The sequence below is a fragment of the Sturnus vulgaris genome, chromosome 19 (genome assembly GCF_052056855.1).
Source record: "Sturnus vulgaris isolate bStuVul1 chromosome 19, bStuVul1.hap1, whole genome shotgun sequence".
Lineage (NCBI taxonomy): Eukaryota > Metazoa > Chordata > Aves > Passeriformes > Sturnidae > Sturnus > Sturnus vulgaris.
Genome location: NC_142261.1, coordinates 8,123,025 through 8,144,787, shown reverse-complemented (window position 1 = coordinate 8,144,787; position 21,763 = coordinate 8,123,025). Strand labels below are relative to the sequence as shown.

At 46.4% G+C, this 21,763-nt stretch overlaps 1 protein-coding gene and 1 long non-coding RNA gene across 5 annotated transcripts; one reads left to right on the top strand and one right to left on the bottom strand.

The window, feature by feature from the left end:
• Nucleotides 1–1,420: 1,420 nt before the first annotated feature.
• On the bottom strand, nt 1,421–13,964 carry YDJC (YdjC chitooligosaccharide deacetylase homolog). Of its 4 annotated transcripts, none has more exons than XM_088175829.1 (6): nt 13,836–13,964; nt 13,045–13,217; nt 5,036–5,195; nt 4,239–4,338; nt 3,149–3,326; nt 1,421–1,786 (listed from the first exon to the last, which is right to left on the bottom strand). In XM_088175829.1, the coding sequence occupies exons 2-6, from the start codon at nt 13,200–13,202 to the stop codon at nt 1,444–1,446; spliced, it is 939 nt and encodes a 312-aa protein (XP_088031955.1). In that variant the 5' UTR covers nt 13,203–13,217; nt 13,836–13,964; the 3' UTR covers nt 1,421–1,443. The 4 variants fall into 4 exon arrangements, with proteins under 4 accessions (XP_088031955.1, XP_014750054.1, XP_088031957.1 ...); XM_014894568.2 differs by lacking the exon at nt 13,836–13,964 and adding an exon at nt 13,300–13,557 and having other exon boundaries at nt 1,421–1,753; XM_088175831.1 differs by lacking the exon at nt 13,836–13,964 and adding an exon at nt 13,300–13,513.
• LOC148221645 (uncharacterized) lies at nt 12,226–17,081 on the top strand. Its single transcript, XR_015807619.1, has 2 exons — nt 12,226–12,428; nt 14,572–17,081. It is a non-coding gene; the product is annotated as an uncharacterized LOC148221645 (long non-coding RNA).
• Nucleotides 17,082–21,763: the final 4,682 nt, after the last annotated feature.

The window sequence follows — 21,763 nt, the reverse complement described above, 5'->3', positions numbered from 1 at the left end:
TGGCCCGGTACCCCCGGAGCGGCTGCGGGGCCGGGGCATCCCCAGGGAAACACCCGCCCTGCTCTCACCCGGCCCGGCTCAGACATCGAAGGCATTGTCTATAATATTGGAAAGAATCGGGGAAATATCTTCTACAGCATCTTTGATGCTTTTCCTACTTGTACGGGACAAAAACTTCCTTGAGGTGTTACAGGAAAGGTCAGACAGTTCCCATTAAAGATAGAAGGGAAGGCCCTTCCAGCGGTGTGGGAGCAGACAGGTGAGTGGGTTTAGTTCACTCAGCAGATTTAACTAGACCCGAAAGCCTCCTGAAGCTTTGCAATAGAAAAGGCCTGAGTTTATTTTTCATTTAAAAGAATGATGATCATACTAATATTTTTTATATTAAAAAACATGGTTAACAAAAACAATTGTTAAATAGATAACTTTTGTGCAGAGAATGAGCACAATCAATCTAAAATAATTTTTCCCCATGTGGAAGTCCTTACAGGAATGGCAGGGCTGCAATTAAGAACATATCAGCACTTCTGGGGCTTGTTGGAGTTTGAATGCTCCGGTGAGAGGAATAAAAGGGATAAATGCAGGGACCTTCTCTACTCGCAGCCGTGCTCATGGCTGGCACAGCTCATGGCTGTCCTGAGGGGCAGTGGGTGGTGCAGGATCAGTTGCTGCTGCTCTCATCCACAGCAGTTACTGAAATAGCAGCTAGGTCAACAGTTGCTGCTCCTGCAAAGTCATCCCAAAAATAAGAAGCCTCTCCAAAAGGGCTGCAGCTGATGTTACTTTCCTGGGGGACCTTAATGCCAAGAGGCAGAGACACAATTCCTGCTGGCTGAGGTGGCTCTTGGGAGGTGGCTGCAGACCCCACTGGGCCATGTGTGACCCAGCTTCTCCAGGCAGAGGCAGGCTCTGAGGGTGTCCCTGCACCCCTCACCATGAGCGGGTGTGAGTGAGGGGCAGGGACTGGCTGCTTTCAGAGAGCCAAATGCTGAAGTGTCCAGGCCTCCTGTGGGTGACCTACAGAGTGGCTGCTCCAAACCCAGCTGGGTTCTTGTTTTGCCATCAGGTGTGAAAGGAGAAATGATCAGACCCCTCAGGGTGCTGTGTTGCAGTCTCACAGCTAAGTCTGTCCCCGTGCTGCTCCTTTGCTGGCAGGAGCTGAGCCCTGGGAGCGTGTGCTGCACTGGGCTACTGTGGAGAGGGTGTCACAGAAGGAGTTTGGCACATTTTGAGCAGGTGTTGTGGCCTTAAAACTGGCAGCTGGGACTGTGGGGCACTGCCGGGAGCTGCTCACAGGGTGGTGGTGTCCATTCCCAGGCTGTTCACAGCCTGTGACATTGATAACAGTCATCTGGCTTCTCTGGATGTTAGCAACTGCCTGTCTTCAGAGGATGGATGGATGGATGGATGGATGGATGGATGGATGGATGTCTGCTCATTTATTTAAAGATCTTTGAATGAACACAGCTGAATGTTCCTGCTTTTGTAATGGCTCTGCAGCTCCGGCTTAATTAAAGTCTGGAGTTCATGGAGGCGTTCCCAGGACTGTGAGAAATCATCTGGTCCTTCCCCACAGCCGCCGACAGGTGGGACACTGGGGTAGCCCGGGTGCACCATCAGCTCGATGGTCCCTGTGCTGCTGTGCGGTGCCCTGGCCGTGAGCTGCAGGACGGCGCTGTCGATGGCGCTGCGGATGCTGCTGACAGACATGTTCCTGCCCATGGTGCTCAGGCCTATGTACATGTCTGGCCACCTGCAGCCACAGGAGGGAACGCTGCTGTTAATGCTAAAGAGGTAGGTAGACAATTGTGTTATGTCCAGTGGATTAGGAATCAAAATTTACCTAAAGTTTAAGATAGGAAAGTGGGAGAAGTTTTTAAAAACTTTTAACTATAAACAAAAGTAAAACCAGAACTTTTCCTGATTGAAACCAGGATCCTATTTCAAGCAGCAGTTTTGCAGGGACAGCAAGGCCCAGCACAGGGACAGCACTGTGTGATGGCACAGGGGGTGTTTGGCATCTCTGAGCTTACAGGTGTATTTTATTGTCCCAAAAGGGAAGAGCGGTGCTAAACTGAGAAATGCCACACTACCAAAATAACTTAAGCCTGAATAATAACCCTCAGCTAAGTAGAACCAAAAGTGACTGAAATAAAATGGCAACCACACAGCTAAAGAAGCCTTCTGCCAGAATATATCAAAGAGCCATAATAACTGGACCAAATGTTACTCCTGGAGGACACCACCTTCACGCTGTTTCTTAGCTTCACACAATTCTTTGTTCAAGTCTGGCTGCAAGTGTCAGTTCTAAGTGAGTCTAGGAGAGCTGAAACACTGCATGTGATGTTTTTGGAAGAAATCAAGGCTGGAGTTCTTTACCTGAATGATCACAGAAGAGCCCAGCTCAGCTCTTGTTGAGAAAGAAGAAATACCAGCCTGCTGCTGGTGTTCAGAAGAACTGATACAAAAAGCAAAATCCAGAGAAGAATGTTTCCAGTGGACTGAGGTAGGAATGACATCTGCTCCAAAGGACAGATGACTGCAAGGGTCTCTCGTGAAAGGCCTTTAATCCACAAAACACTGTCTAAGTTTTTAAGAGAAGGATTTTACTGGGGGGAGGGCTGAGATTTCAAGGTTTGGCCTCTGAGATGCAGGACACTGACAAGGCTGTTTGCTTACAGCAGTGATCACCTGCTGTGGTACTGCCAGCTCTCAGAGCTTATTGCTTCCCCTTAACAAATACCTGCTTCTAATCAGTCTCTTTCCTGCTACTTAAAACCCTTTCTCTATGACAGGAAGATGAAAATTTAGTTCTTGAAAACTTTCTTTAAATAATACTTTTAAAATTCCAGCGTTAATGCAGCATTTCTCCTGACATTTCAGATGCCAGACTGATGCAGCTTCACTAGAAAGGCTGAGAAGCATATCCTGAAAAGAACATTCCTTTTCAAGTGGGAAGTGACTCATCTCTGTTCAAACAAAACTTCCTAAGCCCTTGTGCCCCTGGCACTTCTGTGCTCCTCCTGAACCTCTCTCTAAGTTCTAAGAGGAAAGAGAAAGGTGGTGTTCCATTTTTGAAAGATACTATCAGGAACTGATAAAATCTTAATGTTTTACTACAAGAAAGGATGGGTAATACCTTTCTTACCTTATTCCATGCTTTGTAAACACATCCACTGTGTTAAAAGAATCTTCTTCTACTCCCAGGTAAAATTCCATCAGGGATGGTGGAATCCAGTCACAGTTATGAAGGCCTGGCTCTATTGGGACACGTGTGTACTTAATGCCATATTCCTCTAACACCTCTGCAAATACGTGCCTGACCTCTGTAAGTAAAACCAGAGACTGCAGTCAGGAGTTGGACAACCAAGTTCTTGTTTCCCCTGCAAGCTGTTAGCAACGAGGCTTCTTTCCTTTCTGTGTTTAAGAAAATAAAATTCCATTTGGTTTATCTTCTGCTGAAATCCATCTGTATGGGAGTCACCTTCTATACTGGAAACATTTCTCCCTGAACTTCTGCTGTAGGTGCCTTGTCATTGTTCCTTTCAGCACTGAGCCTTTAGTCCAGCCCCCCTTTCTAAGTGGGTGGCTCTGGTCTTAGAGTGCACCAGAGGTGACTGCACTGTCATGAACAAATTCTTCATCGAGTCCTTGTACAGCCAAAGCAATGTTATCTGGAGACAGCACTGAAGTCAGGAAACCTGGATTCTTTTCTCACTCCATTTTCCATCTGTGTACCACAATGACTTTATTTGCAAAAAGAGGACTAAGGATCCTTCCTCATCTGTAAAGCTGAGACCTTCAGGGTGGGGACTGGGCTGGGAACACAACAGACAGGACGGAGTTCTTGTAGCATCTAAAAGAGCCACCAGCTATTGCAAACTCCAGTATTCCAGTTTAAACTGGCCAGTCTGCTGCTAGCTTTGGTCTGCCTTCTTCAATGTGGGTGAGAATATGGAATTAGGATGCTGAGGAGAATTATTGGTCTTGGAGGAAGAGGTGTAACCTGGGCCATTTGTGCCATTAATGCCCTGGTGCTGCTGTGGGAAGACCCAGGGCTCCAAGCAGAGTTTGGGTCTGGGCAGGGAACATTCAGGTGGGGTCAGGTGGGAACATTCAAACTGCAACTGCCAGCAGGTGTCTCATGGGGTTATTGCCCATATAGGGAGCTGTGGCAGGGGGAGTCCCCTCTGAGCTCTCTCACCTGCTTGGTGCTGGGAGGAAGATTTCCTTCTTACCTGGGAGAACATGGACGTGCTGGTGCCCATCCATGTGAGGAGGTAGGTGACCTGTCAGCTCCTGGAACAGCTCCACCTGGGCCTTTAGCTCCTGCTTCACCTGTGCAGCAGAAAAGGGTCAGAGCAAGACCTGGCAGAGGCTGAGAGCAGGGGAGTGATGGGGCTGGTGGGACCTCAGTGGGCAGGAGTCAGGAGCTGGCCCTGGGCAGGTGCTGTGGTTGTACAGGGATGTGCAGCACTGCTGGGCTGCCCAGAGCCTCCCCTGGGCATGGGGCTCTTTGTGGTGCTGCTTCTGGGCATAGTGCTGATGAGGCTGTCCTAAATACATAGGCTATCTGAACACTTAGTTGTGTTTAAAATGGGTGCAGTTTTCATCACCTGAACACGTTTATCCTTGTTCATGGTGCAAAACCAACCACCTCTCTAGAGAACCAAAACTTCTCACAAGATGAAGACCCTGGTGCCTACTTATGACTTTTCTGTCATTTGCTCTTTACTGATCTCTAGGTTCTTTGTAAATACCTGTTCCCATGCCCCTTCTACCTCCTCAGATAAATAGTTAACAGTGTACACAGGCACTGAATCAGGGAGGAATGGGTTCTCAAAGACTGCAGAGCCTTTGGCAGAATGAGGCCCAGGACCTGAAAGCCAGCTCAAGCTGCACGGGTAGGATTCAATTCTAAGCCTCCTCACATCTGGGATCTGGAAAAGGATCTCAGCTGTTATGTGCTGGGCTAAGAGCAGGCAGATTTTTATCAGGAAGGCAAGTTACACAGCTGTATGTGGCTTTCTCCTACCTCTGACATGTTCAGGAGACCTTTTGATAGAGCTGTTCTGAATCCCATTTTTCCATGGAAGAATCCATCTTGGTTGAGCAAAGAAGAGTTTGTCTTGAGCACCTCACATACAGGGGAGCCCTCGGAGAGGTTGGCATGCAGGCCTATTGGGATGTTGTGTCTGTAAAAGAGCGAAATATCTGCTATGCTTTGCATCTCCCTCACCGTGGTCAAAGAGGGAGAGATTTAAGTGTAAGAACCAGACTGATCTTAGAGGTGTTGCAGTACTCACTGGAGTACATCTTTGTATCTCTGCTCTGCCAGAAAGGATGGCAGAGTGACCCCAAGCAGAGCAGGACATGTCCAGGTAACCCCCCTGAGCAGTCCGCCCAGGGCCAGCCTATGAGTGTCCCCAGTCCCTGCCCCCACCCTGGCTCACAGCACGAGGTGTCTTGGGCTAAATGCTGTAACTGCACTCCAGAAACTGCAGTCACTGGTAAATATCTGAAAAATCCAGATCTTGCAGCTTTTTCTAAAGCACTTCATTATCCCTTGCTAGGTATCCCCTTGAGTTGTTCACCCTGTTAAAGATGGTACATTTATGAGACATTTGAGTTTTACTTGATGACGCCTAAAGCTGCCCTTAAGTAGAATCCAGTCATTTATATCTAAACAGTGCCCAAGGAAGCTGTTATGGCAACAGCACAGGCTACAGGTGTAAATACAAGGGGCTGCAGCTGGAATTGCCTGCAGTGACCAGGTTCCTGTCTACTGGAGCAATCATTCAGTGAGTGACAAGGCTGAGCTGCACAGAGCAGCATCTCCCTGGCACAGCCAAAGAAGGATTAGAGCAAGGAGGCTCTCAGTGAAGTGTAGAGCCTTGCTAAGGAGTCACAGGGGCATGATCGATTTCCCAGTAGTACCCTGTAACATTCTGGAAAAAAAAAAAAAAAAAACAAGTAAAAAAAAAAGGCACTGTGGAGCTGGTGTGGCTGCAGAGCTCGCCTCAAGCGCAGGGCTTAGCAGAGTGCTGGTGTTTCCTTCTTGGTCTGTGTTGTGGATTCCCCTACAATGAGAACAGGACTTGTGCGTGCTTGGATTTGTGCTGGGTCTCATTAGTGTTTCTGGAAATCCTCAGAATCAGTAACCAAAATGATGCTTTGAAACTTTTTCCAAGACAACCCGTGGCCTCTGGCTGACCCAGTGAGTGGATGACAGAACTGCAATGTTCCGTCTGTGCTGCCCAGTCTGACTCACGGTGCAGAGTGAATTTCAAGGCAACAAGTCTGTAGTGCTTAAATCCTTCTTGGAACTTCTGCACAGAGCTGTTAAAAGGGGGTGTGGTCTGTCTCTGGTCCAGCCCTTGTACCACAAGGAGAAAACAAAAACAATCTCCATTTAGGCAGAGGGTGCAAAAGGTCTTCCCCTTCTGTCTGACATCTGAAGCTGACTGGTGAAGCACCAGCTCACTGGAGCCAGGACTGAGGATGGATTTGACTTGGATTGGACCAAGTCAGAGTCATTTAGCTCGTTCAGGTCCTAAGGCTTTGGCCCTTGCAGGACTGAAAGTCTTTTTTCCTGACTCTTCCATGTCCTGTGATCCAGGTAGATGGTGCAGTCAGTTCGTAGATACTACTTCTCAAAGACATAAATGTTACGAGTCAAGTTGTATGCACAGCTCTGTGGAACAAAATGAGTCCATTGTGTGATTAAGGAGCTTGAATGTTTGTTCAAGGGAGCAAAACAGCTTGTGGAAAAAAAAGGTCCTCTCTGGCTTTTCTGATCTGGTGATTTCTGTGCAGCAGGGTCCGATTGTTTCACTGGTAAGTGTCCATCATAGCAGGGCCTGAGCACATGTGCACACCAACTCCTGGCTAATACAAGAAGTAGAAGGAGTGTCACTGGGGGTGAAAGGCTGCAGGGCAGCACAGGAGGCAGCTCCAGGGCAGAAGGAGTGCTGTGGCAGGAGGGCTTCCCCTCCATCCTGTGACCTGCTGGACACCCTGCACGAGCCGAAAGGCAGAGGGGAAGCCTGTGGGTTTGTTTTGGTTTTCTTTTAGAAGTCCACCCCAGATTCTTTATTGTGTCTCTGGGAAGCTCTTGACTGCATCAGCTGGAGTGTTACTTGTACCACAGCAGTGCTGTTTGCAAGAAAAAAAAGGATTCCTGTGTTACCATGAATCAGCAGATGGACTTTTTCTGTTGAGTACTCTCTTTCTCGTGTGTTGTGGGAGGGCAAGGAAATGAACAGCTGAGCCTCTCAGTGTTGTCTCCCAGGAGCATCAAATGAACTGCCTCCAATTGTGCAATGCCTCAAATGCTGTGAGGGAGGCTATTTCCAGGAGAGGACAAGCCCCTCTGACAGGTGTGGGACACCAAGGAGCCAAGGGCTGCACTGGGGAACATGAGAGCAGCTCCTGGCCAGAGCCAAACCCAGCCCCAGAGCTGGGGAATGTGCAGAATGTGGAAGTGCAGAGAGAGCTGGCCTTGTCCTCGGGTAAGAGGAGACCCTGACTGTAACATTAGAACGTCTTTCAGAACTTTGCCTAACACCAGCTGAATATCTTAATAGTTTTCTCGTGGAGTCAGTCCTGGTTTGACAGACTGTGAATGCTGAGGCATCTGGAGAGGAATTGCTCGTGTTTAATGGCTCTGGGATACGGGCACTGAAAGCAAAGCTCAAAATGCCTCACATGAGAAACTTGCTCAGAAGTGTTCATCTGTGGGAGGTGCACAGGGGAAGGCATGCTGGTCAGGTTGTAAGGATATGGAGAGGAGGTCAGTTCAGTGGGTACAGCAGAGTTCTACTACAAGCTCACAGGGAGAAAAGTCAAGGTGCAGGAATATCCTGTAAGGGCCCACTTTTCAGAGTACATATGATTGTTTCTGCTACAGAAATACACTTTGTAGTTGCCCACATCTTTCAAAAGACTGTAAAATATCTGCTAATTTGTTGGCTGAAATATTGAAGCAGAGACCAGCAGCTCAAGCAGCTTACATAGCATGTAAGCATAGATGCTGCCCTGGGACCAGAGCTCAGCTGTTGTGGGTTTGGCCTCATACCCACTCCCCTGCCCGAGCCCTTTCTAGATGGGACAGGGTGAGCCCTGCTGGTCACTGCTGGTCATTAACTGCTAATTGCTCACACAAGATGCAAAATAAAAGGACTGGCGTTGGGCTTCAGGCACCAGTTTAGTTTCTGCATACAGCTACCATTGCCAAAACAAAATGAAGAACCTCCTTAGTGTCTCTAAATTTTGGTGACCCTTTTAAGCTGCAATGACCCTTCCAGTCTGTTTGGAGAGGCCCCTCTGTGTTTGCAAGTCGGTCCCAGTGCCCCGAGGAATGCAGAGATGTGAGCAGGATTTAACACAGGGCTTCACTTCATTCCTGATAAAGATACAGGACATTGGCTATGGCTGTGTGCTCCTATAGCAGGAGCAGCAATAGCCTGAGCTACCTGGGAACTTGTGGAGAAGAGGTTCATGCACTAGTGAGCTGTTTGCACGGAAAGTTGGCTGTCACCTCTGTGGCTCTCTTCTCAGCATTCCCTATAGAGGTGGGGGGGAAAAAAGGAGAGGCTTGTGAAGGAGGAAATATCCTTACAGCAGGTGCTAGAAGAAGCAAGAAGGAATTCACTCTGAAAAGATTTCTGAGTCAGCAGGCCCAGTACAGTCATGCAAGAGAGAGGAAATACAATCAGTTAAACTGCTTAAACTGCTTCCTTTTCAAGTAGTTGCTTGTTTTGCCACACGAGTGCTCTGAACAAATGTCTCTGCTCAGGTAATGTGCAGCTGCAATCCCTGTTCATTGACATCCTTGGCAGCAAAGGGACCCTGGATATGGGACTGCACTGAGTCCTTCTGAGGTTGGTGGATGAGTAACAGTGCCCTGGGACCTGTCTGGCCATGCCATGGGACTCTGTGTATTCCTGGGAGCAGTTGCAATGGCTGTGGGAATTATGAGATTTGCCAAGCACTGTTCCAATTACCTTGCTGAAGGATGCATGTTCTGGCACAAGCATGGCACTTCACCCTTTCCCTTGATGGGTAAACAGATCTCACCTTCAACATCCTATTTGTATCATCCAGGAAATTGCTGATCATCGGGTTTCAGCCCAAGTGTGACCCAATTCAGAGCCTCATGTAAATATCTGTATCTAAACATCTCGTTTCACTGAACACACAAGTGTCTTAAACCAAACAAAGCAAGGCTTTGAGCAAAAACGTGCACTTTTTAGTTTCTTCATGTTGGCATTTGCATGCTTCCTCATACACACTTTCACCATTCAGTAATATCTGTCTTTCATCAAATAGCATATTTTCTTGCTCTATTACTGCTAAAAACCTACTTTTCTGCTAGAAATGCTCAAATGCTCTGCAGTGTTAAGAGCTGGTGCTGTAACATAGCTTAGGGACCCGAGTTTCTGTTGTAATTATATCTTTGTATCAAGTGCAGCTCGTGTGTCAGTAAAATGGGCTATTGCCAGTAAAGTCAATATGATCTGGGATTCTAGTGTAAGGCTTCAGATCGGGTCCCACCCCATCCAAACAGTTCAGCAGAGGAACTGTCTGCTGTGTGATTAACAGTCACATAAAAGGGTGATGAGAAAGCATGAGAGATTTCTAAATTAGTCAGATGTTGACTGGCAGGGTCAGAATTAAGTCACAATTTACACACACATTTTGCAATTAGTGTTGATGGGAACGGAAGTGAAAACACGGAAAGCAATTAAATGTGGCTTTGTTAGATTCTTCTGTTAAATGTACTCAGATGTGGGGGCTTTGGCTGATGTTCAGTATTTAAACTGCAAAAAAACACCCAGGAAGACTGAGGTGTTCTAAAGTATGTCACTCTTCATAAGCTATTTGAACACAATCAAATGGGAAAAGGTCCTAAGGCTCAGTGACACCTGAGCTGTTTGATGTAAAAGGGAGGGGTGGGGAGATTTGGCAGCAAACTGTCTTAGGTATCTCTATTTCTATCTCCATATTTCTAAGAAAAAATTAAGACATCTCTTCATTTCAGGTTACAAAATAACCCTTCCAGTTTCTGGGAAAGGCTCTGGAATAATCACCAGGAAGTCTGGCTGACTTCAAGGCAGGGCCTGTTAAGTAGAAAATTGAGATTATATTATATGGATAAGCAGGAAATCACAGTCAGTCAAGGTCCCATAAAGAGAAAAGTTTTGAGTTACTGAAAAAAACCCTCAACCCACAATGGCAGGCTGTTCTCCCACCTGCTGCTCTGGTTATGTTCTGCTCTGGCAGATGCTATCAATAGGTTTGTCATTTGGCAAGGGATCAGGCCTCTGCTGAAACTGCTCTGTTGCCAGAAATGAGTGTGCCCCTTCTTTCAGCCCAGTTGTGGCAGTGGATGAGGAAAGCCCAAGGTGCTGAGCCTGAAGGTGTAATTTTTAAGGAAGGTGTATTTTGGACTGCTTGGTTCTGCTGTTTCACAGTTGGCTTGTGTTAGAGCTGATACAAAGATCTGCTGACTATCATCACGTGTCTGCCAAGGCTTTTAATCAAGACTCAGGGCAACAGATGGTATACCCAGAAACTACACAATTATTGTGAAAATTAAAAGAAGAAAGAAACTTCAGAAGAACTGTGTTCCTTTCTGAAGGATGCTGAGTCCTAACACTGTAGGGCAGCATGAGGTGCTTAGGAAGGAAAAGCTGTCTACTTATTAATTAGCTCTGCCTATGTCCAATTAACTGGAAACCAGGTGAGGAGTGAGAGCTTAAGACTTGCAGTGACAAGCAGTCATGTCATAGACAGTTTATCATGAAGCCATAAAAGCAGTCCATCACTCTGACAATCCTGGCACCATGTGTGTGAAAGATCAAATTCCACAGCACTGGAATGTGCCCCAGGAAAGGACAAGCTACTTGCTTCAAGCCTCTTCTCTCAGCTGGGGATAGATCCATTCTTCCTGCTTATGCCACAGGTCAAGGCTGAACAGGGGAAGACAAACATGGGGAGGAAAAAAAAATAGGCAGACTTTCATCCCATAAAATAAAAAAGCCTCAATATTTACAGTGGGATGGGAGATGACACCAAGCAGGGGAGAGAGGGAATAATATTGGCAAGGCAGTCAAGCAAGTGATACTTTCCCACTTCTGCACCACAAGATGAGGAGGACTCAATGACATTTCTAGCAAGTCTGACCTATCTGTGTTCTGTGTAGAAAGAGTTTGCGTCAGCCTTTGTACCATGAACAAATATCTCAGGGGTGACACAGGGGTTTGTTTACACACAGGTGCCAATTAGCAGCAGCTGAAGCTGGGCTTGCATTACAGCATGAGGAAACCTTTTCTCCACACCTGCTAATGCTCCCCTCCATGCCTGGGTAGGGCTGAATACACCTGCAGAGAGTTACACAAATGAGGAACTGTAGAACCTGGGCTGTTGATCTTCAGAGCTGGCAGATTTTCCTAAAGTCACCATGCTTATATGCTCAGAAATAGATTTAAATACATTTCATTCTCATTGACAATTCAAAACTACATTCCCCTTATGCTCATCCACCCCCCCCCAAAAAAAAAAATCAAACTGTAGCAACAGTCTGCAGCCTCGGCTGTCCCCTGCCCTCCAACCTGGCTTTTCACACCTATATCAGCTGCCAGCACCAGTGTCATGACCTGGATTCAAAGACGCTTTTTAAACCCCTGACTACATGGCCTACTTCCTGGCCACGGAAATGAGGCCAGGTGGATTCTATTTTAAAAGCCTGCTAAAGACTGTGGCTAAAATAGCTGACAACATTACCAGACCACTGGGGCTTAAAGGGTTTCACAGTGTCTCTAAGCCTGAGAGATGTGCTGGCTTTATCTGTGTGTTTTATGTTTCATTTACTAATAGGATTTTAGGAATCTTACTGGTGTCATGCCACTCCTCTTCTCATGCCCTAGCAGTTCCTCCCTCGATGTTTGCAGGGAATCTCTAGCTTTTTTACAGACCAGTTTGCCACTAACACCACTACCCTATTCCAAAGAAGCTACAAGCAATTTCCAAGTACCCCTAAAACCACAGCAAACTGAGAAGAGATGCTCAATGAGAACAGGACAGCAGAACTCCCGTGAAACTCTCTCCCACAGAAGCTGCATTTAAAGCATAAGGTCTCAGTTTATTTAGTAGCAGTACAGCTCCTTTCCTTTTCTGTGTTCCTAAATTGTTTCTCAACCTTGATGTTCTTCTCTCTTTCAGGACATACTCCTGCTTCCAAGTACCTGCCCACATCAGAGCTGAAGCATTAGCTGGGTTTTAGCACCTAAATACAAATAATGCTTCCTATTAAAGGATTTGCTGGACTAGACGACGAGATTGCCACATAGCATTTGATCTGCTGCAGAGCTAACTGTGCCAGCAGCCTCTGAAGTTGGTGAAGAAGTAAAAGTGGGAGGTAAAAGGTATTGTCCCTTTATGTATGCATTTTTTACAGATGTGTTTATCAAGCCTAGAATTAACAGAAATATTGATGTGCTTTTTAAAAAAAGTTTATGGGCTGGGAAAAAAGTTTTCTACTGCCTAGATTTATAAGTAAGTCTTTGCAGAATCACATCTCTCCCTGATTCTGCAATGAGCCTGGCTGACCTTGTGTTCAGCCTGGGTGAAATGGATCAATTAAATGAGATTTAAAGACTTGTACTTTTATGCTCTTACAGGTTTAGGGGTAGTAGATTGTTCTGAGTATATAATGTGCACTTTCCATCTGATGATGCATCTTGTAGAAGTGTGGAAGTAGAAAGTGCCAAACTCAAATTCTACTAGTCAAATAGTGGAAATGGCTTCCTATCCTGAGGGGAGAAAAAGGTGCGGTGGCTAATACTAGAGAAAGACCATTACTGGTATTAGCAAATCACTGGTTTTACTATGTAGAGTCTTAGTAAATGTGTCTGAATACAGTTGTCTTGTACCAGCCTGAGCTATGATACAGTGTTTATTCTGGGGCTACAAAATACTTAATTTTGCAGGCTTGATTTTTCGTGGAGGCTGTCCACAAAAGAGCTAAAGAAAGTAGCTTACCTCCTTGCCAGCTTGGCTGCATCTGCTGCAGCACTTCCGTTGACTAGAAGGGACACGTTAGATATCGCACCAGCCAGGAAACAGTCCACAATGCCTTGGTTTCTCCGAGGACAATAGCCGAAGTCATCTCCAGTTACTATTAGCTTCACCTGAAGCATCCTTAGATGTCATCCCTGGCAAAAAAAGTAAAAGAAGGTTAAATCGGAACACGCGGCAGTCTGCAGATCAGAGGCAAACAGGAAAAGACAGGCTTACCGGAGGCGAACTCAATCGTGACTCAGCCCCTGACTAACTCCTCCTGCTCCACCTCAGCCCGCCGCTGGCTCGCGGCTCGCACGGTGGTCGGATTTGCGTGTGGCCGCCGGGCTCACACCATCCCTGCCTGCTCCTGCCCGAGGGCACCAGCCGTGCCCTCCCCTGCGGGGCAAACCCTCGCGTGCACTGTGTATGTCAGGCGATGAGGAGCGTGCGAAAGCTCGGGGGCTTGGTGGAACGATTTAATCGATGGAGGGTGCGTCAGAGGGTCAAATTCCATTGCCGGGCACACCCTCGCCCGCGGTGCCCGGTGACAGGGCAGGGGTGCGGATCACCTGAGGCGACTCTGCAGCCGTGGCGCCTTCATGGCCACCGATCCCCGGCTCCACCAGGCGCGGCCAGAGGGGGTACGGGCCGTGGCGCCGGGGAGAACCGGGACGAAGCGGCCTCCGGCGGCCCGGCCCTGTCTTCCCGCTGCGGCGGGGGCGCAGGGAGCCCGCCAGCCCCCCCCTCCCCGTGCCCGGGGGGGTGCGTACCTCCGCTCCGGCCCGATCCGGGTCCCAGGGCCGCCGCCAGGTGTGGGCGGCCGCGGCCGCCGCTGCCCCGGGGGGGACGCCGGCCCCGGCGGCGGAGCTGTGCCCGCGCCGCCCGGGCGTGCATCCCCCCTGCCCGCGCTCCGAGCCGCCCCCGGCGGAGCTCCCGCCGCCAGGCGAGCACGGGCCGGCCTCGCCGCAGCGCTGGCGCCTCCGAGCGCGCCGAGAACCGGGGCGGCCCCGCCGGCGGCCCCTGGCGGCCGCGGCCCGAAGCGCCGCACGGCCCGGTACTCGCCCCGGGGCACCCGTGCCGCTCCCTGCGGCGGCCTCTGCTCCAGGATCCCGAGGTGAAACTGGCCTGTGGCTGAGGGTGGGACAAGTAATTCAGTTTGTGCTCTGTGCTGGCTTCAGCGCAAAACCGATAATCCCAACGATGCCATGCGTATATAATCCCGCAATCGGTGACTGTCACAGTAGCCACTTGCTTGTTTTCCCCCATCTTGGTTTGCTGGCAGTGTGCACTCGGTCTGACTTCAGAGCCACAGGGAACCAAACCCTGGCCAGGAGGTCCCATGGTTCTTGGTGCTGGGCTAGAGAAGGGCAGGGAGAACAGATTAGACTTTCACGAAGGGCAGCTTCTAACATGCTGTCATTCAGTGCTGGATGTCAGCCAGTTCTCCATCAGGCTGCATGTAAAATCTTGTTTGTCCTGGCATTGAACTGCTTTTTCTTACTGCAGAAAAGCTACTCTGGATCTACCAGAATGAAAGTGCCGAGTACTCAGCTTGAAACAGAGAGTGGAAGATACTGTTAGCCTGCATTTTTCACCCATGGAAGAGGATGAAGTTCCATCAAAGCAGAACAACCCCCTTCTTGGTCTGTAGTGTTATCCCAAAACGTTCACCAACTTCTGATATTGCAGGAGAAACAACAGACTCATGTTTGGAGTAGGGAGAATGGCAGTTCAGAAAGTGCCATGGTAACATGTCCATGGATCCAGGGCACCTGTTTTGGTGTTTGCTGTAACTTGTTCCAGAAAGCAGGGATCACACTGGGACTGAGACTCTTGCATGGATGATGGTGATTTCCACCTCTGAACCTGTGCCAGCATGGAGGTAGGTGCAGAAACAGCTGACAAGCCAAGCACTGGCTTCTTGGAAGAGCAGCTGGAGTGAAATGGGTTGGAAAAGGCTTTAAGGGTCATTTATGTGGGAATGGACTGACAATCTTGCTGCTTAATTCATGTATAAAGAATATATAAAGAAACCAAAGCCTCCAGGTGTCTTCTTTTTCAGCAGAGTTCAATTCCTAAAAGACAGCCAGCATGCCCATGCCCCAAAGTCAAGGACATGACCTGTAGGCACAGCCAGAGACTGTCTTCAGCAAAGGAAGAACCATCAGTCTGGAGACACAGAAGCACACTTCAGCAGAAGAAATTGCACCCTTTTCACACCTGAAGTTTGAAACATCTGTGTGGGGGCATGAACAGCTGTGGAAGTAGGGGTTTTCCAGGTCTGTCTCCTAACAAGGCATTTGGAATCACTGAGTTGAGGTAGGTTGCAGCCCTGTTGATCTTTAGGCTCTCATCAATTGCAGTCCAGGTAGCAAACTGCTACAGAACTTTGTTTCCACTAGCCTGAGGGCACTTTGAGGGGCAGCTAAGTTTTGGATGACAACTCGTAAGTTTATTTTGATACTCTGAAGGAGAAAAATAAAAGCAGAATGGGTGGTAGCAATATTATTCATGGGAGAATTTGGTTCCTAGGCTGTGCTCTCCCTATAGGCCCTGAAATGGGCAGCATTGGGAGACTGGGAGCATGAGAGACTTCTGCTGCATCAAGAGGGGACATCAGCTGTTTGTTGCTTTCTTACTCTTTCTTGTTCATGTAAATGAGCAATGACTACTGTAAATGATGATGAGAGCTGGAGACCGCCTTCTGCCTCTTCAGTGACATTTTCTTAGAAAAAAAAATTATATGAAACAAAATTCAAAACAGATCATGCTAAAATGCTGTCGACAACTTGCTAAATGTTCATTCAGGAAATTCCTGTGAGCTTTCCTGTCATTTGATAGTTGTATGGCTCTGTTACAGAAAGTTTTTGATGTTCTATAAAGGTTTCCAGTGCCCTTGGCATTTCAGAGGGGATATTTGTGCAACTGCTACTTGCTTCCCCTTCTGGGAGATGAACGTCACAGCCTGCCCACATTCCCCAAGAGGCTTCACTTACTGATGAGTGCTGTTACTGTAACAGCTGAAGTCAGCACAACTCTGAAGTAATGTCATGAATCATAAAATAAGTACCTCCTCTCTTTGCCAATGCAAACTCTGGGGTTTTCTGCCTCTTTCTAGAACTGCCAGTGCTCCCTGACTGTGCACAGGTGAGAGGCACAGCATAAGAATCTTAGTTAAAGCTTGGCTTCTCAGCCTTCTTAACCTTAGTATGCATTTAATGCTATTAACGGTAACATCCTTCTTAAATATTTAATGCACTTCCTGGAGGCTTTTCTTTTCTGATTTCTTACCTGTTTATCCAGTTCTCCTTCCTGCCACTGGAAGCAAACATTCCCCAGCAAGCAAACCTTGCCCCTGTGCCACATCCATGCCCTTAGATAGCAGCAGTGCTCCCTCTGCAGCCTGCACTCACAGCTGGCTGCCAGGATAGCCTTGCAGCTGATCCCTACAGAGCACAGAGGTGAAAGGCCCTTACAAATTCAGCCCGGAGCTGAAAGGCAAGGCAGGCTCCCTCTGGACAGTGAAGACAGGCACATTGGCCAATATTTCTGGTGGAGCTGCATAAGCCAGGACATAGATTAAGGAGAGGCTGCATCTTCCAGCTTAACTAAAACCAAACACAGCCCTACCTCAGCTTAGCTGCAAAAGCCAGCAGGAGCTCTCACCATCCTCAAGTGCTTCACTGCTTGTGAACTTGAATTTCTTTCCCTGAATTTTGAGTTAATCAGTAGCAAATTTCGAGGTTTCCTGTATTTCACAAAAGCGTTTTCCAACAATTACCGCTTCCAACAAGGCGTCTGTTTACATGTTGACATAAAAAATGTGTTTTCTTTTTCTTGTTCCCTTGGCTGCAGCTAGTTATTTCATTTGGGATTACAATGGTAGCACAGTAGGACTTTGTTTGTCTTTTCCTTGCATGAAATTTTGTTGAAAGTGTGAACTGTAAAAGGCATTGAAATGAGACAAAGTAAAATCCATTTTTTAAATTAAAGGATGTAAACATTTTCTTCTCTGCCTCGGCCTCAAAGATTTTGTAAATCTTTGAAGTTCAGTGGCTTCTGCAGAAATGCTTAAACTACAGATTTTCATCCATAGAACAGCTTCCTCCATCCTACATCAAAAAGGGTTGAAATCCCCAAACTCTGGGGTACATCTGCTAAGAGTGAAAGGCTTCCTGGCTTACCATGTGAACACTAGCTAGGCAGTGCCTGTCACCTTCCCTCGCCCATGTCTGAAATACCTGAATTTACACCAGCACAAAATAATGCCAGTAGCTGGCAAGGTGTGTGGTCCTAGCAAGGTGGCTGAAAGGCAAAATTGGCCATTGTGACTTTCTTATTAATTTGACACTTGGCATTAAATTATGGAGGACTGCTAAAAGCACCAAACTCAAATCCCTCCTGATGCACCTAGCAGGTCTCTGGTCTTTGCTGATACTGTGGCTCACGGATGGTGAATTTTAATCCACTCTCTCTTTTTTCAGGGAATTATTTTCTCTCTGCTGAATTTCTTTCAGTGTCTAATGTGTGGTAAAAATTAATATTTTAATATGAACTAAGTAAGCTATGGCACCTGTGACTTCTAACTGGGGTTGAGATGATCTAAAGCCTGCACATTCCTTTTCCAGATGCCTCTTTGCCTGATGTTGAGGTCTATTAAATTTACAAAGACACCTGGTCAAAAAAGAGTTGAGATGGGGAATATTTCTCCCAGAAATTAAATGATGGGTCCAAAATAGGCACTGTTTAACTGTGCACATTAATAGCTAAACCTAGACTATCTGATTCCATTAACTGTTTGATTGCATCAGGAACTCAGTTTGACCTCTCTGAAAGTTATTATACTGTCTGGAGCTCATTTCTTGGTATTTATAATAAAGGTTCCTAGAGGAAATTATGTCTATTGAGGTCAGAAAGGAGCAGGTTATATAAAAGATGCATAGATGTTCTGTGGAATTTTCAGAATTGCATTAATATTTACCTACCACTGAAACAGATGTCTAGAGGTTTTTCAAATCCCATGAAGAACTAAGTTATTTTAAAAGCTGTCTGAATTGATGTAACATACATTGCATTTTTACATTCTTATTCTAAAATAGAACAGCAATTCCAATCCATGCCTGCAAACTCTAAATAACTTCTTAAACTTCAACTTACACTTGTCTAAAAAAAAGCAGAGTTAAGCCGGAACCTGATTTTTACAAATGTTGATCAGGAGTCGTTAAAATTAATTAAATATACCAGAGGCAGGTCCTTATGTGTTAAGGGGGAAAAAAAAAGGAATGAATGCAAACATTGGGAACATCCAGCAATGTTACTACACATGGAAGTTAATCTGGCAGATCACGTACAGTGATTGTTGTCGCCTCCCAGCATCACTGATAACATGTGAAAAATCTCAGTTGATTGAATGGAAATGCAGATTAATTCTTTTGGGGTTCTGAGGGGAGATCCCCTGCTCTTGTAGGACAAGCATCAGGCAGGAGAGTGGCTGAGAGATGGCAACAGTGATGGACACATTGCCAGGACTCTGCAGAACTTCCCAGGAAATCCTCTCTACCTCTAAAACTAGAAATAGAAGACAGCAATTAAAAAACATCAAATCTTCTCCCCCAGATGAAAAAATCTTCAATTTAAATACTTAAATATGTATATGTTAATACTTTTTTTGGTCAAATGTCTTCTGCTTATTTGCTTACTCTGTTTATTCTTACATTATGTTTATATCTACTGAATGCAAAAATCAAAGCAAATTCTTTTGGTTATCTAGTCCTTAAACAACTTAGGCTGAGTGATAAGAAACTGGAATTCTATAAATTTTTGGCAAGCCGTTTTTTGTCACTTGGATTTCTCTCCGGGTGACAGCATTTCATCATTATTACTCCTGTTCACTGTTTGTATGAGGCTTAGGGGTCACAGTTGGAAGAGCTCTGTTGTAAGGCATGCCAGTGAAGACAAATGTTTCATCTGAAGTGAGGTTTATAACCAGCTGTTCCTCAGTGTGGAGTGAAAGGAGGAGACAGAAAAAAAAACACAGAGTCTTTGCAGACCTGATTGTCTACAGTTACTCTGAGTTCAGTACAGTTCGCCTTTATTGACATCAGAGAAGGGACCAGATGCAGAGAAAAGCCAATGGAAGAGCTTATGTGGGCTTGTTTCTTTATCAGGTACTAATGGCTTCAGAACTGTTTCTGTCTGTTTAGCCTAAGGTTTGTGTTGGTCTGAGAAAGAACCCAGGTGTTCCTGCAGTGCTCTCCATAAATCAAGGGCTGTCTATACCAAAAGATGCACCCATACTTTTTGGGGTGTAGATCATGCCCAGGAGTTGCCAGCTCTGCTACCTTAGTTCTCAGTAACTGCTCCACTCATGCAAACAGAAAGTTTAAAGCATCTTAAACAAAGGCCAACATAAAAACTATATCCTTTTTCTATAATCTGTTGCTTTGGGTAAGTATATACCCTCTGAAATTTTCTTGTGCCACAGATACTTCACTCCTGCATGTTCAAAGCATTTGGCACTGCTCAACCATTTGTTCAGGGAGGGAACAGGCTATACCTACAGCTGCACCTGAGTGCAAATGGTAAGAGTTTCCAAAATGCTTGAAAATTAATTGTGCACAAGGATTGGGGGGTGGGGGTACTGTAAGTGATTGAAGGCTTTGTAGTTACATTTTACATTCTCCTGTTTTACAGCACAGTTGTATTATTTTGTTTCTGTGCATAAACAAGAATCATAAAGAGATTCCTATCAAAAAAGCTGATGTTCCCATGACCAAGGTGAAGCCACATAATTTCTGAGGCAATTTTACCTGGAGCTTACAGCAATCTAGCAGAAACAATAGAAGGCCCTGTGGCAATGAGGTGGCTGTTAATTGCCGTGGGTGTTTGGCATTGATGGGCTCTTTGTTGGCAACCGTTCTAACCCAATTATGTTTCTAAAGTGGGAGTGAAAAGCATTGTAGGGAGCACCATGTAAACGGCACTAAATGCACTGAGACTGAGCGACCTCCCAGAAAGACAGACAGGTGCCAGCTAAAGCCCCATATGATTGATTTTCCACGGCTAAAATGGCAACCACAGACATCTGGTTTTGCCTCACTTATAACAACAGAAGCAAATGTGAGCTGTTGTCTTAGTTCGAACAGCAAGGCTGCTTAGAATTATATAAAAATATGGCATTTGACTATCAGTGGGGGATCTTTTGCTTTTCTGTGAGTAAAGATTTTATACCTCCAGCACTAGGAAATGAGTTTCTAGTCCTGAGAAAAGCATGCTCTGTATGTATGTGTATAGACACGTGTGTAAGTGACTGAGTTTAGTACTTGGGCTTGTTTTAATGCTGGTGTAGCATTTAAGTCAGAGATTTTTCTTACATGTAGGTATAGCTATGGAAAACAGGCCAAAGCCAGCACAAAAAACCCCCTAACCATTCAATTGAGTGGTATCACCTAGGCAGGAAAACCCTTGCAGCTTCAGGACTGATGGAAGAGAGAGTCAGCTGAGCATCTTATGATATTTGCACTACCCAGCAACACTAATGTATTCTAAATCATCCTATAATATCAAGTGCAGCGTTTCAGTTCTTTGCTGTTGCAAGGACAAAATACCATTATTACAAATATTTAAGTCACAAGACAGGAGCCCTTCTACCTGTTTCCTTGCCATTAAGATCAAAATCTTTTGCTCTTTTGAATTACTTTGAATTCTTCACAGTTTTACGTGGGACTCATACAAGGCTGTGATGTGGTACATGGGTCAATCCACTGAGCAGTTTCAGAGGCAAAAGAACTACGTAGGAGTTCAAATGTCCTTTGTAAATGGCTGCCTCTTATTGAGGGTTTTTTTTGAGGAGGCTATTTCTTCACTTTGCAAAATTATGCAATAAAGGACGGTATGTATGTTAATTTATGCAGGTTTTTTTCTATAGAACAGAGCTTAATAATCTCTTTGTTATAAGAATTTTGCAAGAGACTGAAGCCCAGAAGGTGAAATTTGGGTTCTAAAAGCAAAGATGCTGTATTATTGATACCGCTCAATGTTACAGCATCCATTGTTAGTTCTTTTTTTGTGTAGTGTTTATGCCCTATAATTAGAAGATCTAATATAATCCATAATAACACAAACATTAATTCCCTTTGTTTTTCAACAGTGTTACTTTTCTATGTAAATCCCCCAAATGGGGAGATAGTTACTCCATTCTAAGAGCCAGGCCTGCAGGCAGGAGCAGACCTCAATGTGCCGCCTGCCAGCTCTGAGCTAGAAGTGGCGTGAATGGAACAGCAGGGGCCGATTGACCTGGCAGGGCCAAGTGCGGCTCCCCGAGGCTGGGTGTAAACACTGCCCGTACCTGGCTGTGACCCCGCAGCCGCTCTGTCTCTGACACTGCTCTCGCCGTGGGGACATTCCCTGGCTCTGATGATAACTGAACACTCCTACCCACAGCACGTTTTCCGCCAAGGCCTTTTAACAACCCCTCAGCCTGACCTGGCTGTAATTTTTCATACAGCCCAGACCACGTTAGACGAGAGGGCAGCAGTGACAGACCTGGCCTCTCCTCCTACGTTCTCAGGAAAGGAAAACTGCAGAGTCGTGTCAGCGCTGCCCCGAGGGTGCCCGGCAGCCGGGGGTGGCACCGCTCCGGGCCCGGGGGCGAAGGCGGCGGAACCCCGACCCGGGCCCGTGAGGGAGCAGCGCCCGC